This window comes from Python bivittatus, unplaced genomic scaffold (assembly GCF_059951505.1).
Source record: "Python bivittatus isolate LINGU-HERP-01145 unplaced genomic scaffold, Pbiv_v1 ctg000220_np1212, whole genome shotgun sequence".
Lineage (NCBI taxonomy): Eukaryota > Metazoa > Chordata > Lepidosauria > Squamata > Pythonidae > Python > Python bivittatus.
In genome coordinates this window covers 34,291,679-34,315,704 of record NW_028277048.1, presented here as the reverse complement: position 1 = coordinate 34,315,704, position 24,026 = coordinate 34,291,679, and the positions used below count along the sequence as shown (strand labels likewise).

The following is a 24,026-nucleotide window of genomic DNA, read 5'->3' as shown; positions in this document are numbered from 1 at the left end:
GACCATCTGGTGACGTCCATGTGTAGAGTCGTCTCTTGTGTTGTTGGAAAAGAGTGTTTGCTATGACTAGCTTGTTCTCTTGACAGAACTCTATTAGCCTTTGCCCTGCTTCATTTTGTACTCCAAGGCCCAACTTGCCTGTTATTCCGATTACTCCTTGACTTCCTACTTTAGCATTCCAATCCCCTATGATGAAAAGGACATCTTTTTTTGGTGCTAGTTCTAGGTGGTGTTGTAGGTCTTCATAGAAGCGGTCAACTTCAGCTTCTTCAGCATCAGTGGTTGGGGCATAGACTTGGATGACTGTGATATTGAATGGTTTGCCTTGGATACGCACTGAGATCATTCTGTCATTTTTGAGGTGTACCCCATTACTGCCTTTCCCACTCTCTTATTGACTATGAGTGCAACTCCATTTCTTCTAAGGGTTTCTTGCCCACAGTAGTAGATATAATGGTCACCCGAATTAAATTCACCCATTCCCGTCCATTTCAGTTCGCTGATTCCCAAGATGTCGATGTTCAATCTTGTCATCTCATGTTTGACCACATCCAGCTTGCCTTGGTTCATAGATCTTACATTCCAGGTACCTATACAATATTGTTCTTTACAGCATCGGACCTTCTTTTAGCTTCCAGATACATCCGCAGCTGAACGTCCTTTCGGCTTTGGCCCAGCCGCTTCACTCTTTCTGGAGCTATTTGGAATTGCCCTCCGCTCTTCCCCAGTAGCATATTGGACACCTTCCGACCTGAGGGGCTCATCTTCCGGCGTCATATCTTTTAGCCTTTTAACATTGTCCATGGGGTTTTCTTGGCAAGGATACTGGAGTGGGTTGCCATTTCCTTCTCCAGTGGACCACATTTTGTCAGAACTCTCTGTCATGACCTGTCCGTCTTGGGTGGCCCTGCACGGTATAGCTCATGGCTTCACTGAGTTACGCAAGCCCCTTCGCCACGTTATCTCAAGCCAACTGTGCATTCAGCAGCAACAGCCAGAAGCTAGGGCAACTGGGGCTCTGGTGGCCAGGCACTAGGGCAGAGCATAGGGGCTGGAAGATGGCAACACTTGACTATACAGCCCCAACTGGCCCTTGACCAAGCACAGGAGACAAGCAACTTCACCTACTGGATCATCCACATGGCCGCTCCAGACAATTCTTAATCCACTGACTTCTGAAACTCTGAACAAACCTGAAAAACTTCCAGCCAGTCATGACACCTCCACCACCTCCACAAACCTCCAGCAACCTATAATAAGCCGTTAACTCTTATGAGCCTGTCCTAACAAATATTTGCAACATCTCAATGCGACCATCCTGCTTCTGCAGGGAGCACTACCTGGCTGATTACTAATACTGTGCAAAAAAAAAGCCCACTGAATTAGCACATACCCCCTTAGTTGCTCTCTTACCCCCTTTTTGCTCTCACTTTTAATCAAACACAGTACTTGTATCAAAGGAGAGCTGATAAGCCACCCTAGCGGTCTTCCTTCGGGTCTGTTAAGATCAGCTGAAACTCATGGAGTTAAGAGGGGGCTGGTGTTAAAGAAAGAAAAAGGTATATATAACTGTTTGAACTACTCCAGCCCTCCCCCAGTGCCCCACCCCATCAAAACAAGATTAAGACATACATACGTTGAGCTTGTCTGTGGTTGTTCAAATGCTTCTTTAGGAATTTTCAACCCTGGGTTTTTCTTCTTGCCTGAGAAATTTAAAAAATGGATTAATTAAGTTTAAGGGCTTAGCCTCCTCTTATAATGTCTGCCACAGACATCAATCTAAGTATTTCTTGAGGAATAGCTGGTGTGGGTCTTCCGGGCTGTGTGGCCGTGTTCTGGAGGTTTCGTTTCCTAACGTTTCGCCAGCATCTGTGACCGGCATCTTCAGAGGGCAGGAGCACAGACAGGAGGAAACAAAACCTCCAGAACATGGCCACACAGCCCAGAAGACCCACACCAGCCATCGTATTCCGGCCGTGAAAGCCTTCGACAATACAGTGGTACCTCGGGATACGAACTTAATCCATTCCGTGACTCTGGGCATATCCCGAGTTGGTCGTAACCCGACGCAAATTTCCCCATAGGGTTCAATGTAAATCCGGTTAATCCGTTCCGCCCTCTGAATTTGGTTGCACCCCGAAGCAAATTTTCCCATAAGGTTCAATGTAATTACCGTTAATCCGTTCTGGCGTCCGCGGATGACATGGCAGGGGCGGGAAAACAGCCGGGCGCGGCGCGGCGGGAGAACGGCCGGGCGCGGCGGGAGAACGGCCAGGCACGGCGCGGCGGGAGAACGGCCAGGTGCCACGCCACGCAGCGGGAGAACGGCCGGGCGCTGCACGGCGGGAAAATGGCCGCGGACGACGTGTCAGGGGCGGAAAAATGGCCGCGGACCACGTGTCAGGGCGGAAAAATGGCCGTACCCTGAGGCGGAGTTCGCACATTGAGGTAAATTTTTGCGGCCGGGGCTGGTCGCAACCCGAAAAGTTCGTAAGTAGAGGTGTTCATATCCCGAGGTACCACTGTACATATCTTGAGGAATACTTAGAGTACAAGGTTCAGCCTATAAAGTTCCTTTACTGAAACTTACTTTCCACCTCAATAAGTCCTAATGTATTTAGAAATATATCTGCATATTCTCAATACTGCGCTCAGGATGGCAGAATGAACTGGCTTCCTGAAATAACCCACCTTTCCTTAAAAAGACTTAATAGAAATCCAAGCCTTAAAATGATATGGAGAAAATGAAACCCTGGCAGTGTGCATGTGGAAAACCTGAAAACCAAAACGGATGCTTAAGCAGGTCTTCGAAGAAAAGAGCTTTTGTGGAGAGCCTTTTAATAGCTTGGAATCCCTCATCCTGGCTCTTCTTGACCCTAATGTATTTCAACATATATGATGTCACAACAGAACCAAATTATGCATTTTATTTAAAAATTGTATAAAGGACTTATTCCAAGCAGAAAAAAATATGAACGTTTTATTAGACAAGATTGGTTGGTCTGCACAGAAGGTGTGCGCAGTAGCCATGCTTAACTCTTCCATGAATCCATTTTACCTAAAAAGTATAAAAAGAAGCTACTAAGTGAGTTCCGATTATTTTAAATTTGAACACAGCACAGAAGCCAAAAAGGTAAAAAGGCAAGTTCAGCAAGCAAAGTACAAAAATCTCTTTTGGCATCCTGGTGTGATTCTGGAGGTAGGCGGAAGGACAATTTATTTGGGTTAACACTGGAAAACTTGCAGTCACCGTCTGGATACCTGTGCCTTCATCATTTTTTATATATATATATATATATATATATATATATATATATATATATGTATGTATGTATGTGTGTGTATGTATGTATGTATGTATGTATATATATATATATATATATATATATATATATATATGGCAACAAGGTTCCTTCTGTGCTAGTAAGAATAATATTAAAGACAGAGCACCCAACAGGCAGTGGCAGGACCAAGAGGGATTCTTCACAGTTTTTTTCTTAAGCCTTCCCCTTCCCCAGGACAGAGTTATCTTTTACTTTTCCCTTAATAGCTCCTGTATACCTTTGTCAAGGATATCTCCATATTATTCTGTAGCAGCTTACATTCCTTCCCACAGTAAAAGGGTTAAAATGCAAAAATGGTATAATACAACAATGGACTACAGTACAAATAATAACAAAAGTCACTAAGGAAAGAAAAAGACTAAGAACACCAAGAACAAAACATCCAAGCACAGCCAAGGGTGGGGGTTCTAACTTATACCACATCCTCTCCTAGGACTCCAAGTTTTAACCGCCCTCCTGAAAAGAACAAAACGGGGGCTAGTCTGATCTTTGGTAGCAAGCGTCTCCAAAGTAGCGGGACTGCAACAGAGAAGACTCAGCTCCTTGGGTCCTATAGATGATAGTCCCTTAGAGAAGGTCCTTGGAATAAGTCTACTCAGCTCAATCTTATTAGAACGGTAGAAGCCATTAGGAGTAGATGCTCCCATAGATATCTAGGACCTGAGACATACAGGGCATAAAAGTGGCGAATCCCTTGAATTGTGTCTGGAATCAGCAGGGCAGTTTTGTGTGTCTGACTTGTGATATACAGTGTAAGGCACCAGTGTACATTATATCACATTTCTACTATTTAGAACACAAGTGTTCAACTGGAAGGACACCACCCACTTCACCCATGTGCATGCCTACCAAATGCGCACAAACTTTTTGTGTGATTGTGTACATACATATGTGCCAGACAATGTATGCAAAGGGACTCAGTTGCTAAGAGGAAAGAGTAGCAGGGTGGCCTCGTCCTACAAGAGTTGGTAAAAGATTCTGTCGTATCTGGGTACCCCACACACTCATATTCTAGACACAGAACTGCAGATTAAATAGCTTGCCCAGCTTAGTCCTGTCAGATATTCATGGAGAGAGATTTAGTATCTTCAAGTGCAAATAGTAATAATTCTGATAAGCCCTTTCAAAGTTGATTCCCAATATTTTGTTTTAGGGTAATTGATTCTCTTCTGGATCAGAGATTGCCCCCTCTTTTTCTGGAAGGCTGATGAAAGAGCCAAATAAATGTCATTCTCTTGAAAAAGAAATGCAAAAATAGAAACATTTTGATTTTGTATGAATGACATGTTGCAAGAGAATAGAACAGCCCAATCTACATGAAATGGAAAATTAGAACTATTATAGCCTCTAATGCATAACATTTCAGGCCGCTGCAATGCCCAACTTAACAGAGACACTGGAAGAACGGTTGAGATCATGTATATAGAGTGCTTCAGAAACACTTTCCATTTGCTTCCAAAACTGGCAATATTCTCATCCTCTACACACTCCATCTATGCCACAGAAAATAAAGAAAAACTATATTGATATTTTCATTTTCCCCCCCAGTCCTTGATCAGATATAAAAATGTGCAGTAAAATGAAAATAGATTAGGGCGACCAGAGCTGATCTGCCAAAATCTGGAAGACACTCGGATGGCAGCAGAGATAGAAAAAACTCTTAATGCTTTAGTACCATCTAGTGATCATCCAGATTTATGCAGTCCAGCTTTGGTAGCCCTAGAGGAGGTTACACGTATGATCCTATCATGTGTATTCTTGGACCATGTGCAAATTATTTCCTTTTGAACAACTGGGAAAATGTTAACCTTTTTTCCCCCTAAGCCATCTTACAGTATAATTTTCAAGACTTTTTTTCCTCCCAATGGGTACAAAATGGATTGTACCTCCCTAAGCCTCTATTGCAACATTAACTAATTAATTCTCCTTATTTAAAATGCCTCTCTCAGATTTAGTCTGTAGCTACCAACATTACAATATGTCTGGATTAGGAAAAAATGAAGATGCGCCACTCTATTAACATATACCTTACTTTGCCCAAGTAGCTGAGAATTATAAGTTGCCAGGGACCATTAACTCCAACCAATGAAGAGAACAGGCAAAAGAGGGGGAAGGAGAGGCAGAGGGAAAGGGCGAGAAACCAGCTACCCAACCAGGTAACAATGGAAACCTGTGCCTGACAATGAAGTGAGGTTAAGGAGGATGGCAGGTAGAATGAAGCCTCTGATCAACTTTTGTTAAGTATTAATTTTTCAAGTTTTAGACAACCAGTAAGTCTCAGAACATGATGGCTAAATATAATGAAAGATGATAAACTTTGAAGAGAAAAAATATACATACGTAGTGATCACTAGAATCAATCTGTGATGGTGCAATGCCTGAAGCAAACCATAAATTATGCCCTATTCTGGATTGGGGCCAACACCTCAAAAAAATGCTACTGTGCATCTCTTGTCACTAAAGTATCAGTATCTTTCACTATTCAGTTTTTAAGGGCTTCCTGTATTAATCTTGGGCAGTAAAACAGCACAGAATCTTGCGGTATCACCAAGACTAATGAATGTGTAAATTGCACAAAGCTTTCTCCAGCACAATCCATTAAATGCATGGAGTATAATCCAGACTAAGGAGCATGAAATTAGCTATCAGGTCATTTCCAGGTCCAATTCAATATTTTGGTCCTGAGTTTGAAGCTCTAAATGGCTTAGCTCAAATGCTGTCTGTTATGTACCTGTCTATAAGGTTGCTAGATTTGAACTGCAAAAATCCAGACGTCCACTAAATGTCAGAAAAGAGTTACAGAAAATGAAACAATTAAAATAAAAAATAAAATTGCATGTTGTTGTTATTGTTTCACCAATTTTTCTTTTTTTTTTTTGGAAATTTTAAAAATGTTTCAACTAGCATTATAATATGTCCAGACAACTACTCCTATTAAAGGAATTAGAAGTATATTAATTAATTAGTGTATCCATAAAAGTGTTGTTGGGGACAGGGATGAGGGAATGCTAAATGGAGAGGAACGACTAGATTGTAACTTCTAGAGAGAAGTTAGTCTCTCTTCTAAAAACAGAGATTAACTTCTAGATAGTAACCAGCCCAGGAGTCTCATTATTCTGAGGTTTAGGGGCAATTAATACCATCACACAGCAGTTGAATTAAGTAACAAAAGAAGAAACCAGCAACCCATTTGACCTGTGGACTGACAAGACTAAAAATCAATAACTAGAGGCAGATTATGGGATTTTTTTCTGGGGAGTTTTCAGTTAAGGGCTCATTAAGGACCTAATTTGGTATAGGCTATTCTGACAAGAAGGACGTGCACAAGTACACATGACCATATATAATACTTCCCCACTCCACCCTTCTGCTTTGGGTGTTCTTTTTAGGTCACTCAGTACTGAGAAAATTGCCTTTATGTGCTTTAAAAGGGAAAACAGGCAACACTATGAAAAGCTGGGGAGGGGCACATTGCGTTCTATTTCTCTTAGAAGGTATCCAAGGTAATTGCATGATCACAGGACATGCGTGTTTGGATTTGCCATGCTGATCCTCTGCAGTCTCCAAGAACCCTCTCTTCTCTGGCAACCTGCCTTGATACCTTACATACATGCCTCCAAGGAAGCCCAACCATCTCAACTCCACTGACAGCTGTTATAGCCTGGCTGGGGGCCCTGATCATTACAAGAGGCCAACCAACCACTCCCAGCCCCTCCTTCTCTTCTCTAAGCATGAATTCTGTGATTGTAATGCCATGACTCCTGGCCTCGCTGTTCCTCAGAAGGCAATCACACACAACTCTGCAAAATGGCACTAACTGGAGGCCTAGTCAAGGTCTAGGCATGTACGGAAGGTAGAAAATCTATGATATGAGGTGCATAGAGGGATTCTTCATGCATTACTTTTTCTCAGAGATATAGAGTTCATTCCCTCTGAAATACCAAACTTGTATGTGTGATAATGTATGTGAGGCTTCCTGCATGGACATTAATTATGAACCACGCCATGGACTAAGTAGAGCAAAAGATTCAGCAAAATCTCAGTGTTCTTTTTTCTCTTTTTTTGGGGGGGGGGGTTATGCCTTGGATGAGCCTTTCTCAGTAAGGACATCTTTCAGATGTGCGGACTTCCAATTCCTAGAATTTTCAGCATGCTGATTGGGGAATTCCAAGGGCTGAAATCCATACAAGCAGAGGGATTTCCACTCAGGGAAGGACAATCCAGAGCCCACCAAATATGCTGGGCTAGGGTTCTCACAGCTCTTTCCTACTGGTCATGCTAGTCAGGACTCAAGAACAGTTACAGTCCAAAGCATCTGCATGGGACCTACCCATGCCTTAGGCGTACAAACAGTGTTTTTGTTGGGGTTCTGCAAAAACCTAACAAAGGCTGGCTGAACTTTGCACCCTGACTTAACTACCCAAATCTCTCTTTGTTGCAACTATGTACCAGGAATTTTGAGTTCACAGCCACACACACAGACGGTATAGCATTTAGCAAACCCCAAGTCAAATGATGGAGATGCCTGTTGTTTTAAAAAGGGATTTGGAGAAAAAATGCTAAAATAAATATTAGGGCCAAAGTGAGTTTTGCTGCTCAACCTAACTATTCAGTTTGGAGTTGACAGTGCAAAAGAGAAAGAATGGCCACAACGTTCCTCCCAATTTTACTGGTTGCTGAATATTAGAAAGACCGGTGGGATTATGCCAGAAACAACTTGTTTTAGTTCAAGGCCTTTGTTCAAGGCCTTCTAGATCATGAGGTGGGCTTTCAGACTCTGATCTAAACAGCCAGGAAGCTGGGGAGGGTTTGTTTATTTATTTATGTGCAGATATAAAGGCTATGTGCATCTAAAAAGTGGCATAACAATACACCCATGGGTATTTCATAAACAGAAGAAGTTGAAAGCAAGTGGGGAAGTTTGTAAATTGCAGGAGGCCCTGAAGACAGGAGTTATTTTCCAAATTAAATTCATTTCATATAATTTTCCAGGACTGTTACTTAAGAATTCCAAAATAACCAAGATAGGTATTAACTTGGCTGTACTAGATTAATTGGCTAACCATCTTAGAAGATTTTTAATCGGGTTTTACTGGCTGAGGTTTTTAAGGGGAAAATAATAGGAGCTATTTGACAAGTGCAACATATGCAACTAGGCCACTCTCTTCCAAAAGCTTTGGGGAGCATCCTTAGAATGTCAACAATGATTGTCAGGGCTGTTTTTTTCTTACTATTAAATATACTACATTGCTTCCAAGATTACAGTATCTCAAAGTGGTTTAGAATACATAAAATAAACCATAAAAATAATAAACTGTTAAAAACATGCACAGGAAGGAAAGAAAAATGAAAACAAAACAAACCTATCAGGGCTTCACCCTGAGCTTGGCAATAAATCTCTTCCAAGGAGCAAAACACACACTCATGAACTTAGCTGCAGAAGATTCAAGGCCACGGTTCAGCCTCCCATAGATAAGTTTCTTTCTTTCTTTTTCAGACAGATGTGAAAGAAACTCCTATAATGACGATCAGACACTGCAGAACCTGGGAATCTAACCATATTTATACATCAGCTCAAGGGTGTAAACTGCATCTCCTTCTTGTGCATTTAAGTGGAAGCAGACATTTCCCCATTCATTTCTCAGCCCTGGATGCTGAGAGTACCTGCAGGGTTTAACAAAGATGCTTTCTTGCACTTAGCCAGCTTCAACCCCCACAAAATCCACTCATCTTCAAACACCCATGAACAAAAAGTCTGGATGAAGAGATATGTCTTCATAGAGGCCTAAAAGATGTAACAGTGAGTGCCTCATGAATTACAAGAGAAAGAGCCACCACTGGAATTCTGCAGTCCTCAGTACAACGAACAGGATCTCCAATCTCAGCAACAGTGAAAGAAGACAAAGTAGCCTACTACCCTGGTTTACATCACAAGCAAAACCCTGAACCTGGCTCAGTGGCTTAACGGGCACTCAGATCATTTATTTCAATAGAGGCATTACCTATACACATCAAGGTAATCAACTGCTACATTTTTCATGAGCTTCTAGACCAAGTAAAATGGCCTCAAATAAAGCACATTACAATATCTAAGCATGAGTGCGTGGATAACACTATTCCTGACATGTGCAAAACATGGTTAGTAATTTCCAAATGAAGCTAGTTAACAGTCACTCCTAGTCACAGAAGTAAGTTGAGCTTCAATAACACTAAGTCTAGGAATACCCCGAAACTGTGTACACATTGGGAACATACATACATCACAATTCTCAATATTCCCAATTGACAAAAAGCCTTAATTTTGTAAGGATTCAAACTGTTTATTACCTTCTTCTACTAAATCACGGCATCCAAACCCTAGTTCAGAACATGTAGCCTCTGCTGCTTCAAATGTTACCAAGACACAGAGCTGAGTGTCATCAATGCATTAATGACACTTAAGCACAAAATTCCCAATGACCACCCCTTGTGATTTTATACAGATGGAGCAGTGAGAGAAAATAGCACTTGCAGTACCGCACCCTGTAACTGCCACGTCCAGAGGCAAAATCACCCAGTATTATTCTCTTGAGACTTTATTAGTTATATAATGCACCTTCTGATTTGATAAAGAAGGGATCCTACCTTCATAATTTTTTGAGGTTTGTATTATAGTCATTTAAACATAGGGAAAGTTCTACAAACTATTAAAGTTATCACCAATACTTTTATAAAATGCAGATGTCAAGATTTTGACAGAAACTATGGCAAAAAGATTGCAGAAGGTACTACCTTCAATAATTCACCCAGCACAATCAGGTTTATGTAAGGGTAGTTTTATGCTCCAGTAGTTACTGAACTGATTAATTCCCCTGCAATTAAGATGCAATGTTATACAGGTAGTCCTTGGGTAACTGGGACTGGAATGTCTGTTGCTAAGCAATGTGGTCGTAAAGCACAACATCACACAACTACACTGCTTAGCGATGGCAGTTCCACAGTCCTTGGTTACTGTTGTTAAGCAAGCACCACACAGGTCACTAAGTGAGGACTTCAGGTGATTGCAACTTCCAACTCCTGCTGGCTTCCCCATTGACTTTGTGGGAAGCCAGCAGTGAAGGTCACAAATCGTGATCATGTGACTACGGGACGCTGCGACAGTTGGAAATCTGGGCAGGATGCTGAGTGCCCAGATCGCAATCATGTGACTACGGGGGTGCTGCACGAGCTGGAACTTCAAGGACCAGTTGTAACTACCACTCGTTCAGCACTATTGCAAGTTTGAACAGTCACTGAACAAGTGGCCATTAAACAAGGATTTCCTTATCTCCCCTAATTTTTAACTTCATGTTGGAACCTTGGACTTGTTTAATTAGACAACCTGAAGTACATATTGTTATATGCTAACATCTTGGACTTTTATAATGATTAAAGATAATCCGTGGGTTACAATGGCAATTGGGACCGGGATTGCCGTTGCTAAGCAGTCCAATTGTAAAGCACGTCATCTGACCACATCGCTTACTGATGGCAATCCTGGCAGTCCAGCTGCTGTCATATCCCCAGGAACACATGGGTCATTAAGCAGGAAGAGGTGGGGGTCCCAGGTAAGGAGTACAGGGAGTACGCAGGTGCCACGGGGGCTGCAATGGGGCTCCCTGGGAGAAAAGGTGGTGGGAGCAACTTGCGACCTTCCCTGACTGACTTTGCTTGTTGGAAGCAGGCAGGGAAGGTTGTAAATGGCGATCACATGACTGCAGAGAGGTTGCGATGGCCACAACTTCATGGAATAGTCATTAAGTCCCCCTCATTCAGCACTGTCATAATTTTGAATGGTTGCTGAATGAGTGGTTGTAATTTGAAGACTACCTGTATCAAAGATATGTATCCAAATGTGCAGGAAGGGTATAGCAATATGGCAAATACTCAGAATACACTGGAATAAAACTAGCATCCTGCCAAATGATGATAAGGTGTTTATGGAAGTGTGTGGAAAAAAAAGTAGGATCTGCTTACTATTCTGACTTATTTAATATTTAAATAAATGTCAGGATTATTATTCTTAGGAAAATATCTTGTTTAATAGAAACAAATATCTCAGGCTGTATTTGTTAAGATTAAAAAAAATGGATAAATATCTATGAACATAGGGGAGGAATAAATGCAATGAAAATTAAGATGGCTTCAAGATTGATATCCCTTTTCAAAATAGTATGTTAATTCCACCAAGAGAGATACCTGGTAATTGACTGTTCCACAAGAAATTTACCATTAACCTGTCAATTTGTTTAACATTATTAAACAGAGAAATGTTAAATTGGCAGATTAATGGTAAATTTCTTGTGGAATGATCGGTTACCAAGTATCTCTCTTTGAAAACTATAGCTGTCATATGATGATTCCAGATGTTAACCTATATCATTAGGCCTATTTGTTCACTTCAGTAATGCACTGGAATAAAAATTATGCATGTACCATTGTGTGTCCAATTCATTCTTATATGATGCCTTTGAAATCGTGGCAAATATATGGTTGCAACTGTTATAAGGTGATATTTCTAGGGATTAAGGCAGTTAGATCTATCTGGACATTATTGGGTGAGGTAGCAAAATTTGATTTGAATTCTCATGAGAAATGGATGATATAGAAAAAAAATTTTGGAAAGGAAATAAGGGTCAAAATGAGATAATCATCCTTACTCAATTATTAATTATATCTTCAAGACTTTTGAAAGTTTAAGAAAGAATATTATTTACCTAAAATGGCTAAATAGTTAAAGCATTTATTATGGACTTTGGTCCAGATGTTTTAGCAGCCTCTGAAACTCCAATAGCTTTGAAAGCATTGGAAGGGGTTTCATAGAGGCTAAACCAAAAATTAAATGCTGTCAACAAATTTTTAAAATTATAAAAATAAATTTGGATAATATACAAGAAATCCAGAATGGAGAGTTAAAATAATGTATGTTATATAATCAGTATTGCCAGATGTTAAAGAACACCTTTCATTTGAAAACTAGGTTAACTCAACAACCAGAAAACCATTTTTGGGCTTACTGGACTCCCCAACAGATGTGTAAAAAGAATTATCATTCTTCCTATTTTGGATATGCAACGGACCTGAAGACACTAAGAACACGTGATTTGACTATGTCCAGTCGTAGTTCCTTTACAAATGGACATTAGCACCATGGTGAATCAGGATCTTCGAAGGAAGTTAAGCTTTAAAGAGGTTAGTATTTTGTTAAATTATATCTCAAAAACATGTGATTTGTCTATTTGTGAGCAGCACTGGAAATACGCCTGGATGTGAAACAGGGGAGTAAGGAGTCCTGGAAGGATGTTTGTGTACTAGACTCTACAGCTTGGCTTAATGAAATCTGTCAACTCACAACCTTTGAACTGGCTTTATACTAGCAGAAAAGAAAGACCCAACAATATGATTCCATGTGCTCTAAAGTTTACTTGTTTAAAAATTGAGTTAAAGTATTTTGTATTAAGATGTAACTAATAATTTTGTATAGAATTGTACAAAAACATAAAATGTATCATAATGTATTGCTTTTAACATTATTCAAAAAAATAATGTTTTTATTTCCATTTCATTTATTTGTTCCTTAGATTGCATCTATGTTAACACTTTATATTATTTAGGTTTCTTTAAAATATGGTTTTGGTTGAATTGTTTGTATGTATGTTCCACTTTCCTGGAGGGGGGGGGGGAGGATTTCTGTTTGTGTTCTTTAAGAAAATAGAAAATACTTTAAAAAAATCTCTGAAGCTCCTTGTCCAAAAACATGTATTCATGATTGATCCACAGTCCTATGAATCAAAGGTGGCCTTCTTCACCATTGGAGGGACTGTTGTCTCTTTAAGACCAAAGGCGCCACTTTATCATGCAAGGGGTGTGTTCCTTTGAACCATCCAACCCATCCCATGCCTATCTCAGCTAGTGCAAATAAACCAAGATGGTGTCAAGGAATAAATCCTATAGTTTCTATATGACGGCTTTACTGTTTTAACATGCAAATGAGGGAAGTAGGCAGTCTCTCTCTCTTTCTCGTGCTCATCAAACAAGCCAAACAATCAAAGGCATTGGAAAAAAGAATATGCATGACGGTTAGCAATAAGGCGAGTCTTACTCTATTTGTGTTCTAGCCATCGCTTACCAGCTTCATTACCTAGAGTTGCCCAGAAAATCAGCAAGAAACTTGAATTTCACAGTGCCTCTCCACTGGTCATAAAGCATATAAATAAGGTCTGGCTTGTAGAAAATCTCCTACCATTCAAGAATCCATCAGATTCCGGAGTAGACAGTATTTCCCTACAGTTGAATAATGATGTCATGAGACCAAACTTCCTCAGAGTGTGATATCACAGTGAGATAATGGTTACTTCACCAATAGTGTCACTTTTTGTGAGATGGGCGGTATCTAAATTTGAAATATACATACATACATAGATACATACATATCAAGGCTGCCTATCTCTCAGCCTGAGAATAGAGGGTGTGTCCTGCCCTATACTTTAGCCTATGATACTTGGAGCTTTAAATTTTGAAGGGCCTTTGAAAGTTAGAGAAATTTTGGGTTACTTTTCTCCCAATGAGCATATGCTGTCACAACGGAAAAGTATAGATGTGTACATTTATACACGCTGGTTATCAGGTGCAACTGAACTTGCAGGTGCAATTGAAGGTGCTAGTTGTCACCTACAAAGCCTTTCATGGCATAGGTCCTGGCTAACAGAGGACCTATACTTTTTTCCCATTGTTTATGTTTGTTTCATAATATCCAGCAAAGTGGGCTTTGCTTTGCATCCCATCTCTCAAGGAATGCCATCTGATGGGACCTTCTCTACTGCAGTGTCTGCCCTCTGGAATAGCATCCCTTTGGAGGCTCAAACAGCCCTGATTCTGCTGCCCTTTGAATGGGTCTTGAAGATCTGGCTTTTTCTCCAGGCCCTGGGATAAGTTGGAGCACGTGCCCACCTGGGGGTGTTTATGATGCATGTTTGTTCCTTCTCTTTATGATCATAATTTTTTTTCAATTTTTAATGTTTGCGTTTTGAATCTGTATGCTGCCCAGCGTCACTGTTGGGTTGGGTGCCCTTAAAACATAAATACATACATACGTACATACATACATACATACATATCCTCTTAATTTTGGTGTACTTTTACATCAGGGGTCTTTCAAAACAATTCCAAGAGTTGCAGTCCAAACACATTTGGTGAACGGTAGCTTAGAGAATGCTACCTAAATGTAGCCTCCATATTGGGAGGTAGCATATTTTAAACACCTGTAGAGGATAGAGGGAATGGCCTTGAGTGACAAGAAGAAGAGCTGTTGCCAAGGCAATGGTCAGATAAAAGAAACCTGAGTCTGGGCCAGGCCCGAAATGTACATAAACATCTCAGGCAAGCCCCTCCCTAGTTCACATGAAGATAAAGGGAGGGGGGCTCATTCAGACTTGCAAGATTCTCTTACTATAACTTTACAAAGTCATGGCCTACATGCTTGGTTTCCTAGTCTGGTCTACCTTGAAGGGCTTACAATACCTCTCCTGAGGAGGAGAGTGATAAGAAAGGATTGTCTAAATAACCTGCTTTCCAGAAAAAGATGCCTAGCCAATGTCTGTAACAGAATGCTACACTCAATCGTTTGATCCAGCGAGTCTCTTATATCCTCCTTATATCCACATTAGCCAAATCTACAAGACCTATTGCATTCCTTCAGTTCTCATTTCAACCATTTACCACCCTTAGACTAAACAAGAGCCACTGAAGAAAGGTGCTTTCTAGCCAAATCTTCATATCCCCACTCACATAAAATAAACTGAGAAACAAAACAGCCATTGCTCTCTCAGAGGAATCTGGCACAGAATGACTGGACTTCTGGGCCTCACAAATATATTTCCCCTCTCAGTTCTTTAAGGACCCAAATGCAGTTTCAATTCTTCCGGAATAGAGCAAATACCAGCCCAGTGAACTTTATTTATAGTACTTCTGGCATATCATCATCTGAATGACATGTGCAAGTCTTTGTGTAATACAATCTTCTCATGTCACTGAATTATATTATTTTCGTGTAATGAGTTGCTTCTCCAAGTTAAACTCCTTTATTAAGCCATGAACTTTAACAATGAGGCCCTTTCAAACAACCTACCTCTGTGTAGTGGTTAAGGCATCAGGCTAGAAACCAGGAGACTGTGAGTTGTATTTCTGTCTTACACAAAGCCAGCTGGGTGACCTTGGGCCAGCCATTCTCTCTCAGCCCTAGGAAGAAGGTGATGGCAAGTCTCTTTTTTGAGATGTTATGAATGCTCTCACAAAAATGGCTGCCATGGGGAATAACCAATTACAAAGTTCCAATTTATCAGAATATCATCCTGCTGGAACCATTCTACTCAGGGCATTTCTTTGTCCTTTTTTTTAGGCAGATAGGCACTTGGCTGCAACAATCCCTTATTTTTATTTCATAAGAAAGTGTAGGGGTCCACTTGGTGCTACAGACAGATGATGCTGGATGATGGCATTCTGTTTTGCAGCAGATAGCTTTCTGTATGTATGATAAACAGTCAGGAAGATCAGGGAGCCTGAAGACTGAAAAGGGAAAAGCCTGTAGCTGTGACAGAGCCTGGGGAGGCACACTGGGCTCTCTAAAGATGCTGGGATCCAGTTGGCCCTAAGCTAAAGGCCCTCATTTGGGACTGGCATGGTTCAAATGCTGCTACCCATTTAGCTCTCAGTCTTGCATGATATACATTCAATTTGCAGGAGAGGAGAAGCAAAGGCAAGATAGCTAAGCCTGACAGGAGACTTAAATCATAAGAAGAGACCTGTCAGATCAGGCCAAGGCCCATCTTATCCAGCATTTTGTATCCCACCCTGCTCAGACAGATGTCCTCAGGTGTTTGCAAGAGCAGAGTCTTCTCACTATTGTTCCCCTGTGATTGGTATACTGCCACCAACCTGAACATAACACAGAGTCTTCCAGACTAATAGCCCTTGATTTGTATAATTCCCTTTTAAAGCCATCCAAGTTACGGGCCATCGCCATTTCTTGTGGAATGAATCCCACAGATTGATTATGCTTTGCGCAAAAATTTTTTTTTTTTGGTTGGTTCTCAGTTTCCAGCAAATCAGCTTCCTTACATGGCCCCTCATTTTAATGCTTTGAGAAAGCAAGAAAATATTTTCTCAGTCTAGTTTCTTCTCCTCCTTTCCATTTTGTCCATGTACACAATGCTCTATGCACATACCGACTCAGCTATTCAGGAGCGTGGCCTCAAAGGCCTGGAGGCACTGGGGCAATTTGAAGATGGTTCCCATCCACTCAGTCTGTATTTGCCAGGGACAATCCCCACTGACAAGCTGGTAACCACATTCAGTTGGGCAGCTACATCATTGGATATACTAGTGGACATACTGAAGCATTCCTGATATTCTGTATCTTATTTTCATTTTTGAAGGACATAACATTATAATCTCCATCCCTGCCAGTACCACTATATCACCTGTCCCTGCTTTACAACTGCTTCTACATTCCAGATAAAGGGGTGGGGACAGAGATTTTTTTAAAAAAAAAAAATCCTGAACATGCACTGTTCAAATTACAGCTTAAATCATAGCACCATTATGCCCACAGGAATAATACGGAATTTTCTTCTGTTGCAACGTGCTGCAAATCTGCAACTTCTTTGAGAACACATACCAGTTTGTTAAAGGAAAAAGTGTACATTTTCAAAATAAAAGTACAGTAGAGCAAGCTGTCTTTTGACTACAAGTAATTTTAGAAACTGCAAAGAAAAGAGACTTCGGCAACCAACGTCATCTGCTTCTGCCAGCTCAGGTGCAGATCTGGGCCCATTTCCCACTGCTCTCATTGGCTATTTCTTATTGGATGTTTATGAGACGTGCCCCTGATCTTTGGCCTAGCTACACCACTGACTGCATCTGCAGACTTCCAAACAGAAGAACAGAGAGGAAACGGAGTTAAAGAGGGTACAGATGCACAGGCTGACAAAAAGAAGGGTTCATGGAACAATTTAGAAAAAAGCTAAGCTAGCATGATGTTTTACAATTAAGACAAAGCTAAAATGCAAAGGTGACCCTTGGATTTATTGTAAAAGCATCTAGTTCCTTCATTTGACTCTACATACATTCCAAGAGGTTATAAAAATCAACCAACTGCCATAAGCTGTTAGAAATATAAGGCCAAGTTAACTGTGTCTTTGCTAATGCTTACTGCCAGGGCAGGCAAAGGAACATTAAGCTGTTCTCAGGTGTATTATAGCATTTCAAACCATGAAGAAAGCTGGTAAAACAAATAATAACCTTTCTCATCCCACAAAGTTCACAAAAACCATGTTGGGGGGGGACCTGTGGAGTGTTAACCAAGATTGGGTAGTGGCCTTGGTCTGCATGACCTAAATTTGCCTAAGTAAAAAAGGCAAAAGGGAGGTCTTTGCAATGTCGAAATGACAGTGCTGTTTCACTGTGTTACTAAGGGGTGCTGCTGCTTGCAATTTCTACAATCACTTTCTCTCATCCCAGATGTTTACATAGTAAGCTGTTAGAAACGGTTCTCTGTTTTCAATACAAATCTCCTCCTTCTGAACTCTACAACCCACACTGGGTTGCATTACAGCTCCTAGCAACTTCCAGAATGTAGCACTGCTACTGTTGTTCTGGAGGACACTACGTTGTTCTAGTTACACGAGTCATCCACACTCTTCTTTGTTACCACTGTCTCCTGGGCAGTAGGATGCTGCTTCCAAGAACGATTAGTATAATTCTTACAGTTAGGTTATAAAGGGCTGCCTTTGAACAGTCAATTGTTGAGTCTCAAGAATGTCTCTCTTGACCAACTGGGGGCTCTTCTGTTTGAATGCACCATGATATAAAAAACAGATACCAACAAACAAAATATCTTCATGAAAAATTAGGTTATCAGGGAGACTAGTTCAAATCAGAAGAACACGGGGACATTCAAACATGCAGTTCTGCGGAGTATGTAACTACAGCCCAAAAGGACAGTACCACACCAGTTTCTGGAAGATGTATTCTGGATTTTTTAAAAGAAATACTGAAATAATGTCCCGTGCTTGTTAGAGAGCAGAGGAAAAGTCAGCAACCTGATTTCAAGTTTCTCTTTCACTTCAGTCCAGACAGTCAAGCCAATCTTTACAATCTTCTGTTTAGCAAACACTAAAGCTAAAGTACATGTTGTAAGCAAATTACAGGTGATCATTCCTCCAGTCATGTCAAGTTCCTTGCCCTAATGAAACAAGGTCAAGATCGTACATAGCTTTCCCTGGTTTTAAGCAAAAATCCTATTAGGAAGTTGCTGCAAAATCTCTTCTGAAAGATACCTGATTTGAAAAACAGAGAGCAGATATAATGTCAAGAAGCAGTCTAATAAAACTTATTTCTGTCCCTCAAGACAAGAGAATCTACTTTATTGAATCAAAAAACTACCTACAAAGCTTTTGCTGTACAGTACTATATATTCAAAACATTATTCTACAAAGTAATAATAGATTGGGGGGGAGGTGCTTGGAAGGCAAGCAAAACTAAACAACAGGCATTTGTTAATAAGAACTGAAATAAAATCCTGACAACCACCAGATGGCAGCAAAGAATTAGATTTTTCTGTATCTTTCTGCTTCTATCTTTTGATCTTCTAAATTTTTTCAGTCTGGATCTAACAATAGTTTCACACTCTGGAAATGGCACTGTTACTTGCATCTAAAAATACTAGCACACATGCAAAGACCATATGCATTAAGTATGCAAAAGAGCAAAGGGTGATATGGTAAAGGAGAATATTATATGGGAAAATGAAGCCAAATGCTCTAATTAAATTATCCTCTAAATGTAAAGAACTGAGCTACCCTATCTTTTCAAGCATGCATTCCTCTTCTGGCAATCTATACAAAAGTAGATCATAACAATAAAATCTAAACACAGTAAGATACAATTAAAAAAATAATAATACTGTAATTTTAATAGCAATCACAAATCTCCACCCACCACTTCAATAATAACAATCTGATTTGCAATCCAAAACCATCTGCTTTCTAGAAATCTCATGAGTTCTTATTGGGTGCTGTGATAAAATGACCACTGACAATAAGACCCACTGTGATTTGGAGGAGGAGGTGATAATAAGGAGGTGATTTCATACATAACTCTTCTGTTTCCACTATGGTATGCTTAAAAATACCATAGTGGAAACAGAAGAGTTATGTATGAAATCACCTCCTTATCTGCCTTGCTAAACAATTACCAATAAGCTAACATGAAACTCACAAACAGGTTCTTTGGGAGTGAACCTATCTTCATAGACTTCTCCAGTTAGTAGGGATGCAGGGACGTATCTCTCCCTTGTTTGCAGGAGTATATACCAAGAGGTGTAAGCCTCAGTCTCTTGGAGAGAGATGGTGGTTTAAACAGAAGAAAAGCCATAGCCCAGCAAAGAGCATACGGTTTGAGTTTCAGATTAAATCCCTGACATCTCCAGGTGTGCGTACATGTGGGGGTGGGGTGGGGATGGGGACAGCTTCCTCTAAGTGTGGAACATGGCACCTAGCCAGCATAGACCATATACAGCTAGAAGCCCCAGTTGGTCAAGACGGCTTTCTTTTTTCTAATATACAGACCAAGGATTTGACACAGGTTGCATTGTAAGGGCTACCAACAGGATCACCTGGCGAGAGCAATTAGAAATCTATGGAATTCAACTGGAATTACTCCCTGATTCTAACATCCCTTTATCCCCTTTTACTATGTGAAGCAGAGGTGGAGGAAATGTTGGACTGAAATTTCTATCATTCTTCACAACTGCCCATACTGCTAAGACTTGTAGGATTTGAGTGTACTGAAAGGTTAACTTTGCCCATTCCTGATATAAATAGTTAACTACTATAATTCATTTGCAACCAGCAATGCTTTCAATAATGAATTTGGTCTTCTTTCCACCTGACTGTCCATTCATCAGCTCTGACAGAAAGAACGTTTTCTATCCTCTGCTACCATTTCAGTCAAAGTTCTGATTTGCTGAAAGTTTAATGACAAACACTGTTCTAATGCCAAAGAATGTGTATGTCAAGAAATAGGTCAATGGATGTTTCCCCTACCCCATCCCCTTCACCTGAGCACTGACTGCAAGTCACAATTGCTACTTCCTGACATTCAACTAATCTCACCCCAACATATGTTGTAGTATAGCCTCCAGTGTCTTTTAAAAATCCACAAGTGTAAACTGGCTATACAAAAACTCCACTCCTCCAGTGCAAGCCAGGAAATCCTGCAGAGGTGACTTGCTCCATTAATCATTCAGTCCCAGAAGGGAATGGCTATCACCAAATAGCGTAATTCCTACTGCATATTTTCCTCCCACTTCAACAGATGTCATATTGTGGTAATTCCAATCAAGAATTCCATTTCCTGATTCAATTAAGCCACGTTTTGAGCAACTGCACCATCTACTCGCCCAGGTTCAGTCATCTGATGCTCCATATACCTGAATGAGATCTTTTCAGCTAACATGAAAAACATAAAACATGGTCTTTCTTTTCCCATTCCCTTGAGGAGGGAAAAATATACAAAGGTTTATTCAAAAAATCTGCATGTGATTTTTTTTTTAGCAATTTTCTGAACCATGTAACTATTTTAATAGAGATACATAGGTAGAAGTTGGAAGTACCATATAGGAGAGGACATGCATTTTTTAAGAAACTTGGAAAAAAATTACACTTTGTGGTGCTACAATTAATTTATTTGGTTTTATTGTTCAGTTGCTTCTTATTCTTTGTGAACATCATTTTGCATTAATTGTCAGTAATATTTCTTTGAGTTCTTGCTTCAATTTTTCCAAGCACCAGGGTTTTCTTCAATGACTCTTGCTTTTGCATTTTGTAACCTACACACTTTGCCTAGTAAATAACATTAGAGGTAATGATTTTGCAAAGTAGCACCGAGGATCTGATACAGAATGGGCATATATCTTTATCTATATATCTCTCATCTCATCTCATCATAATCAGAATTTGGAAACCTGAGCTGTGTCAAGAGTGTAAGAGACTGAGAGTAGTTGAACTTCAAATTATCATAAAGGCCAAGGCTTAAATTTTACAAATGCTAGTCTTTATCTTACCATCTTATTCTCCATTTCTAAATGCAAGGGTTCTCTTCATTTTGGCCCTCTATCATTCCACAGCTTGGGAAAAGAATGATGTAATCCTGCAAGGATGCCAAACAAATAGCCATCCAACTTACAGATATAATGCCAGCACTGAGGAATCAAAAAACATTTTTTCCATGATTTCAGTAGAGGTCTGGCTACAAACATATACCCATTTCCAGGAATGGTTAATTTTTCTAGAACAGTAATTATATAGGCAAGAACCAGTTTGGTACAGTGGTTAAAGGTGTGGGGGGGGGTGCATGTATGTGTGCACCTTAGTGTTGACTCCTGGCAACTGCCTGGACAAATCCCTGCAGTTTTCTTGGCAAGATTTCAGAAGTGGTTTGCCATTGCCTCCTTCCTAGGGCTGAGAGAGAATGACTGGCCCAAGGTCCCCCAGCTGGCTTTGTGCCTAAGGCAGGACTAGAACTCACAATCTCCCAGTTTCTAGCCTGATGCCTTAGCCACTACACCAAACTCGCCCAGTGGTTAAACTCACCCAGTGGTTAAAGGTACCAAGCAAATCACTTCCAAAAAATATTGCTAGGAAAACTGCATGGACTTGTCCAGGCAGTTGCCAAGAGTCAAGACTGATTGAAAGACTGACTATATCTATATACTACTAAAACTCTCATGTCTGCAACCTTCAATGGGTGAAACGGTGTGTAGTAGGGCAACAATTTTTGAACCAAAGCACCTCAAACAGGCTAACTTATAGAACATGTCCCAAATCTGGGACCCATGACTCCCATGGGATTGAAATTTGGAAAATTTGTGGCTGCTACAGCACTGCTGCGCTGACGCACTACTGCAGTCAGCCCAGGTCATGTGATCATCATGGGTGTATCCCCAACCTCTTTCCCACCTCCCTCTGTCCCCTGCACCCAATCAGCTGGCAGCAAGCCCAATGGGCAAGCAGTGTTTGGCTGCTTTGGAAACAAGGCAGAAATTTTAAATCTCTTAACGGCAGTTGGCATGGAGGGAAGGAGGAGGGAGCAACTAGGATGCCTGCTGGCGAGGTAGGGCTGGCTGGGGGGCGCTGGTGGTCGATGTATGAACCCTCTTCCTCCCTCGAGGGAGGGGGCCTTGGGAACACGCTGGGATGGGGAGCGGGGGTGCAGTTTTCCTCACAGTCCGCGGCTCCCTTGTTTGTCTTTGCCTTCAAGTCATTCTTGACTCCCAGCTGACTTTGTGCCTAAGGTGGGACTAGAACTCATGGTCTCCTAGTATCTAGCCCAGTGCTTTTAACCACTACATGAAATTGATTCTCATTAGATATGGCCATGATGGCCTCACCTTTCTCTTAAAAAAATATTAGGCCCCATTTAGCTTTCTTATCTGCCTAGACAAAGGCAGCAGAAGCTAAGTAGAGTCTGGCCTAGTTAGTATGTGAATAGAAGACCACCAGGAAATAGCAATAGAACTGTAGGTTATGCTGGAAAGTCAAAAAAAGAAAAGGAAGGCAGCAGGGAATCATATATGCCAATGTTGTCCAAACTTGGCCACTTTAAGATGAGTGGACTTCAACTCCCAGAATTCCCCAGCCAGCATGGGGAATTCTGGGAGTTGAAGTCCACTCATCTTAAAGTGGCCAAGTTTGGACAACACTGATTTATGCATATTATCAAGAAAGCGGCAATGTAATGAGCAAGAGTCAAGTCCAACTTGGAGGCATGTTTACCACCAACTGCCTTGACAACGGAAGAAAATTCCCCCCTGGTTTTTCTTGCACACAGCTAGCAACAAGTGTGGTTTTATATCTACAGTGAAGACTGGTTTGCCCAGGGCTATCTGGCTATCAAACAGAAGTGGCTGAAGATAGTGAGGATCAACAGATATCTTTAGGAAGAAATCTCACTGGGATATACTTCTGATCAACATTGTTGGGAACAAGCATGCTGGTAAATGCTGCTTGGTTCTTTTCATTGGACATTGCTGATAAATAAGGAGGCATGACTCACAGTTTGAGTTTATGAGGATGACTTGGAAGGGAGCTAATCAGGGTTAAACAAATAAGGCTAAACAAACCATGGCTAGGGATATCTCATTTGTTTAGCTGTTCCTTGTTTTTTCTCCTCCTTCCTTATCCGTTTTCTTTCTGTTTAAACCTGAGCACAAGAACTTTTATTTTAAGTTTAGCAAAATGCTTCAAGAACATTAATGATAGCAGAGAAGAACCCAGTGAAATAAAGCAATGACAGTAATTTTTAGAAAAGGAAGATATGAAATGAATAAATGGCTAGTTCTGAGCATCTAGCTGCTAAGTATCTAATTTAAGGCAATGTGTAATTGCTTTGTCAAAGCTTTACCAAGAGTAAACCCTTAAATTTACAGGTAGATTTCCATAAAATTCATTAACTAGAATTTGACAGATAACTTTGATTAAAAGGAGATGAAACATGCTTTGACAGTGTGCTTAAAAACTACTGAAGTATTACAATATACTGATTTTTTCTTCTAAGTGCAAGGGTATATAACTGTTTTGAAAAGAAATGTGAATGTGGTTGAAAAAA

General features: G+C 40.6%; 1 protein-coding gene across 2 annotated transcripts in view; it reads right to left on the bottom strand.

The window, feature by feature from the left end:
* The window catches only part of MAP2K6 (mitogen-activated protein kinase kinase 6), a 120,062-nt gene that overhangs the window by 55,821 nt on the left and 40,215 nt on the right, over window positions 1–24,026 (bottom strand). For both annotated transcript variants that reach the window (XM_088138331.1, XM_088138330.1), the window contains exon 2: window positions 1,637–1,703. In XM_088138331.1, coding sequence (XP_087994457.1) covers window positions 1,637–1,703 — 67 coding nt within the window. The remainder of the gene's footprint in view (window positions 1–1,636; window positions 1,704–24,026) is intronic.